The sequence below is a fragment of the Arachis ipaensis genome, chromosome B01, assembly GCF_000816755.2.
Source record: "Arachis ipaensis cultivar K30076 chromosome B01, Araip1.1, whole genome shotgun sequence".
Lineage (NCBI taxonomy): Eukaryota > Viridiplantae > Streptophyta > Magnoliopsida > Fabales > Fabaceae > Arachis > Arachis ipaensis.
The window spans coordinates 2,368,084-2,373,598 of NC_029785.2; the positions used below are offsets into that span (position 1 = coordinate 2,368,084).

The 5,515-nt window shown below is 33.2% G+C and overlaps 1 protein-coding gene and 1 long non-coding RNA gene across 3 annotated transcripts in view; one reads left to right on the top strand and one right to left on the bottom strand.

The window, feature by feature from the left end:
* The window catches only part of LOC107635868 (ubiquitin-conjugating enzyme E2-17 kDa), a 7,984-nt gene extending 4,740 nt beyond the window's left edge, over positions 1-3,244 (top strand). Inside the window, exons 1-5 of one of the 2 annotated variants that reach the window (XM_016339503.2) lie at positions 260-440; positions 521-600; positions 981-1,108; positions 2,324-2,428; positions 2,836-3,244. In XM_016339503.2, coding sequence (XP_016194989.1) covers positions 531-600; positions 981-1,108; positions 2,324-2,428; positions 2,836-2,979 — 447 coding nt within the window. In that variant the 5' untranslated portion in view covers positions 260-440; positions 521-530 and the 3' untranslated portion in view covers positions 2,980-3,244. Of the gene's footprint in view, positions 1-259; positions 441-520; positions 601-980; positions 1,109-2,323; positions 2,429-2,835 lie in introns of those variants that run through there. The other variant, XM_016339446.2, reaches the window with a different exon arrangement.
* Positions 357-976, bottom strand: LOC110268746. Its single transcript, XR_002357166.1, has 2 exons — positions 516-976; positions 357-458 (listed from the first exon to the last, which is right to left on the bottom strand). It is a non-coding gene; the product is annotated as an uncharacterized LOC110268746 (long non-coding RNA).

Below are 5,515 nucleotides of genomic sequence, written 5' to 3' on the forward strand. Positions count from 1 at the left end.
GGAGATTTAGAATTAAAATGAAATCTATTATTTTATATTAAAAAATAATAAATAAAATATTTATTCTGTTTTTTTTATTTTCTTATTTTTTAATATAAAATGAAAGATTTTATTTTTAAATTTTAAATGATTAAATCTCTAGATTTAATAATTGAGATTGCACAGAATTTCAATATATGAATCTTTTAAAAATAATTCTTATATTTTAAATTTTAATCGAAATCTTAAGTTAATTAAACCCAAATAAAATTGGCGTGTTCCGTGTTTGGTATTTGACGTTGATCTTACGCTGTCATGGAACACGCGAATCCGAATTACCGAACGTTCTAGAAAACCTACCCTTCTCTATCATTTTCCTCATTACAAATTTCTCTTTTCCTCTCGTTTTTCCGGTAATCAGCTATAAACCAAACCCTTCTCGATATTTTCAACCCTTTCAGGTTTTTTTCCTTCATCTTCTTTCATTTTCTCGTTTGCAATTTTAATTAATTAATTAATTAACTAATTTTGTTTACTGTAGTTTTGTAGGCATGGCATCGAAACGCATCTTGAAGGAGCTCAAAGATTTGCAGAAGGACCCTCCTACGTCATGCAGCGCCGGTAATCCACCTTGTGATCCCTTTTCAATTTCATACCTTAGCTATATTAAAGAAATTGAACGCTTAAAATTTTTTTACTTTTAGGACCCCTAATAGTTAATTGATTCTTGGTTATTCAACCCCTTTCGTTATGTTTTCATAGCCGAAGTGATCTAATTTTTAGAGGGGTATTGTTTTCTGTATCTAGGTATTGTGGTTAAGAGGGAAGAATTCTATAGCAAAAATACAAATAAAAGTCAATTTTTTATGATATAGTGATTGGAGTTGACTACTATGTGAGGCTTCAAGGGTTTTTCCCAATTTTCACCATTGAAGTCTGTATTCATCTCTTGGATTTTAGTTATCTGTTTTATGAAGTTTGCTAGCTCTGTGCTGTATTAGGTCCTGTGGCTGAGGACATGTTTCACTGGCAAGCAACAATCATGGGACCAGCTGATAGCCCGTATACGGGTGGTGTATTCCTTGTTTCGATTCATTTTCCTCCGGACTATCCATTCAAGCCGCCGAAGGTAATCTATCATGTATTTTGTTCCTTGCATTGGTAATTTTTAGTCGGTCCTACTTACGACGAATTAATGTTGCTTCCTTGGTGGTTGTTCCAAGGTTATTAATAATGGATAGCAGTCAAAATTCCCACTACACAATAGTGCTATTGCGCCAAATAGCGAATATTTGACAACCTTTAGGGGAGATCAAGGTATCAATAGTGGATCATGGCTTGTTGCTCGTTGCATTTTGCTAAATTTCCACTATGCAATAGTGCTATGGCCCCGATATACCAGATATTTGACAACCTTGGGTTGTTCGTATTGCTTGTAGCCAAGTTTGCAACTAATCTTTTGTTCAGCTTGGCCTGCTTGAACTGCTTGACCTTGCACTTGTATTTATGTTTATCATTTTACATTTGTATTACACAAGATGTATTTGTGTAAGAGGAATAGAGGATTGCAAAGAGTTCAAGTCAGGTGACGTCTTGGCAGTTAGCCTCCGCCACAGGTTCAATCGAGATTTTTGGTCATTTGGTACGGAATCGAATGGCTGGATTAAAATGTAGCCAAAGTGTTTGCTACTCATTCTGCTTGTCTTATTATCATTGTATGCTATGATTTTGTTGGATTCTTCATAAAAGGTTTGCATATGGCACCTATTGCCATGTGACTTTCAAGGCTGGAAACATGCCTTGCTTGCTGAGGTGGCTTAAGCGCGAGTACCTTTTGATAACACTGTTTTCTGATTTGTAACTGTCTTTCAGTGATTTGCTTCCTCTGGTTTGATGCTTCCTAGCCATCTGTCTGTTAACAGGAAAGATTGAATAGCATCGGACTGTGGAGTTTGAAAAGAATATTTTGTCCGTTGTGTAGCTTATGTAATAGTGTAGCATAACTACAGCTCTTTTTGTTTATGAGTTCTTGTTTCACCATCCCAGCCGCCCATTTCACTTGTGTGCATATGCACAAAAAACCAATGAGTAAGGATTACAACAGTATTAGAAAGAAAGATGTGTTGCAGACTTGCAACTAGATGCTTAGATGTAACTGTTGATAGGTTTCGATATGGTCATGTATTATGTTCTATGAATATCAGTCATATATCCTTTACTTTTGTATCCATCCTATTGTGGTCTTTTATTCTTGTGCAATCTTTATGTGCTCAATTACTGGAGAATTTCCTAGTTTAATTTTCTCTAATATATGGATGTTATGTGGCTTTTTAAATTTTATCAGGTTGCATTTAGGACCAAGGTATTCCACCCAAATATCAATAGTAATGGAAGTATATGCCTTGACATTCTTAAAGAGCAATGGAGCCCTGCACTAACGATTTCCAAGGTTTGATTTTCTTGCTTACTTATCTAGCTGATTGCCGCCAGATGGAATTTCGTATTTTCCGGTGTGTGGTCTTTAGATATATTTTGGCATTTCATCTTGGAGACAGTTCTCATTAGGTAATGCTGGACTAATAAATGTTATCTGGAAATATAAGATTGCATGTCTTGTGTACTTCTCTATGAGTATCTGGTCAATGTTGACCTTTTGAGTGTCATATATAGTTCTAATGCAAACTTGATAATTCACTATGTGCTCAGCCCGAAACATAAATTGTTGAAAATAACAACTGGAACTGACGAACTGTTTTACATTTTTTGAATGGAGCTCTATGTGATGTAGACGCCTCACCAATGCTGTTCCTGTTTTGAATGTTGGGAAACATAAGTTCTTGTCTTGTGCTATTTCAGGTTCTTTTGTCAATTTGCTCCTTGTTGACGGATCCCAACCCCGATGATCCTCTTGTGCCTGAAATTGCGCACATGTACAAGACTGACAGGGCTAAGTATGAAGCCACCGCACGCAGCTGGACACAGAAGTATGCCATGGGATGATTATAAATACTCTTGCTTTGCTGTTTAATGTAGCTGCGTAATCACGAATTATGTCAAAACAAAATGATATTTTGAATGAATGTTCTATCTTCTCTTATCAGTGGAACTAAGCCATGGTAAGGGAATTGGTTGGTTATCATTTGTGAATATTTCTTTGTAAGACGATGGTGATGGAAGTTGTAATGTATTCGTTTGCAGACATCCTTTTCTGTTGACCTTTCCCAAACCTGTGATAAAGTAATATAGCTGTTAAAATTTTAAACTAGTTTTATGAGTAAGTGGAGTAATGATTTTGTATCAATGGTTAAGATTAAGATATAATGTCATGTAGTTTTATCATGTGATCAAATGACGACTTTAAAAATTACCATGCAAGTTTTGCTTCAACAATTCAGGTTACCCCTCCTACTCTTCTCACTTAGATGCGTTCCTCGGAAAAGAAAAACTTACTGGGATCACAAAGATTTGGCTTAATAAGCTGCAACTGTATTATTTGGTAAGAATTATTTTGAGGATGTTTAAACCTTGTAAAAAATGCTTGAAAATATTGTGTCTATAATGTTCAAACCATGATTTAAAAGTTTATTATGCCACCATGATGCCTCATGTATCCTTTGATTTTCTTTATTATTATTATGAGAGATCTTTTAACATCATAGATAGACAGCATGATAATGTTTGTGAATTTATGGTAGTGTGAAAGTTCTCGTGACACTGTTTTTGGGCCCAGGCTGCATTCAAGTTCTCTATAAAATCTCCATCATTTTATTTATGCTAAATATATCCACTATGTGCCATTGAGTACTATTTGAAATGAGACAGTGCAACCTCAATTTGATCATAGTGGTGATGAAATGAAATTCAGAAGTTGTCCTTTGAGAAAGTGAAATCTCACCATCTTGGTTCAACTCATGTTTTATGCATGCCTCTCATTAAAACATATGTCAAAAAAAAATGCCAGAGCCTAAGTTACTTGGAAAATGGAAGCATAATGACAAGTCAATTATGTTAGGCAACTTTCAACAATAAGAACTTTCATATGATTTCTTGGAAAATCCTTTTCTTTTTTCATTTAAATTTTTGCTACAAATTGACAAAGTTTTCCTTTTCCCCCGTTTTCTCTCACTTTTTTTCTATTGACTTCTGAATTTGTTAGGTTTTATAACATCACCAGAGTTGTATTATTTATATGTATCTGTCTTTGTTTGAATAACTTTCTTTTATCATTGAATGAGATATAAAATCTTTTTCAATGGTAGAAGAAAGTTAAATCAAGTAAATGTATACGACTAAAGTGAGTATCCTAAACATATTTATGTCAAAAAGATTGTTATGATTGCCATTGATAAGTTTTGATACAGAGTTTCTATAATCTACTTAGACACTTAGTCATGGGGTATTATATAGCACATTTTGCCAAAGTTATCACTACAGAGATATTCCGAGGGAAATATTATCACATGTTTAATTATCTTTTTTTTTTTTCACTTTTTTACCACTAGAGACTAGTATATAAGGTTTAATATATGGAAAAAATTTCAAGTGTACCGGAGAATACCGGTGTTCTAGTTATTTTAACCATTGATTTCAATTAATATATATTTTTTATAATTCAGATCAACGGTTAAAACAATTGGAATACCGGTGTTTCCGATACACTTGAAACTCTTCCTAATATATGTAGTTGCCATTACATAAATAGAGCGTAAACTTTTCAAAAAAAAAATATATTTTAAATACACGTTTAATTACATTTCACATTTATCATGTGAAATTGTGAATAATTATCCAAAATCACATATAATTAGACGATTGTATAAAACGTTTTTACATTGTCATTATCTCAAAATTAATCTCTAAAATAATATTTGCAAGACTTGAATTAAAAATATTTTGTTCGGTTGGGAAAAAAGGATTTTATTTTTTGTTTTTCACAGTATCTCCTAACTTGGCATGACAAGCACTAATTTGTCGCGGATCGGAGTTTTATTTAAGAGTTTGTTGCTGGTTAATGGATTGCTTAATGCACTAGGCGGGATTTGAACCTTCAACACTAGTTTAAACGGATTAGTAAACTGAATTTGGATCCTCTAAATTTTAAATTTGTACTTTAGAGGGTAAAGTGTGATATTCTACCCTTGAATGGTTTCTCTCTCATATTTATTTTTGGTCCTACCTATAAAATAAATGGTAAGAGATCACACTTTACTCTCTAAAATAAAATTCAAACTTTAAAAAATCAAAATCTAAATAAACTAACCACTAGACAAATTTAATTTAATTTTTTAAAAAATAAAAATAAAATAAAATAAAGAAGGTAAATTACATGAAGCAACTAAATGCCCTTATGGGGGCAAGTGATGAAATGGAAGGAAAAATCTTGATAGCACATTTGAGGAATTGAGTTGACCTTTAGAATTTATGAGAATTTAATATGATGTTGTAGCCTCAAAGATGCTGGCTGGAAAGCACTAGCACTGCCACCCTGAAAAGACACGTTTGAGGTCAGTGTGGCCTATAACTAACCAGAATTTAT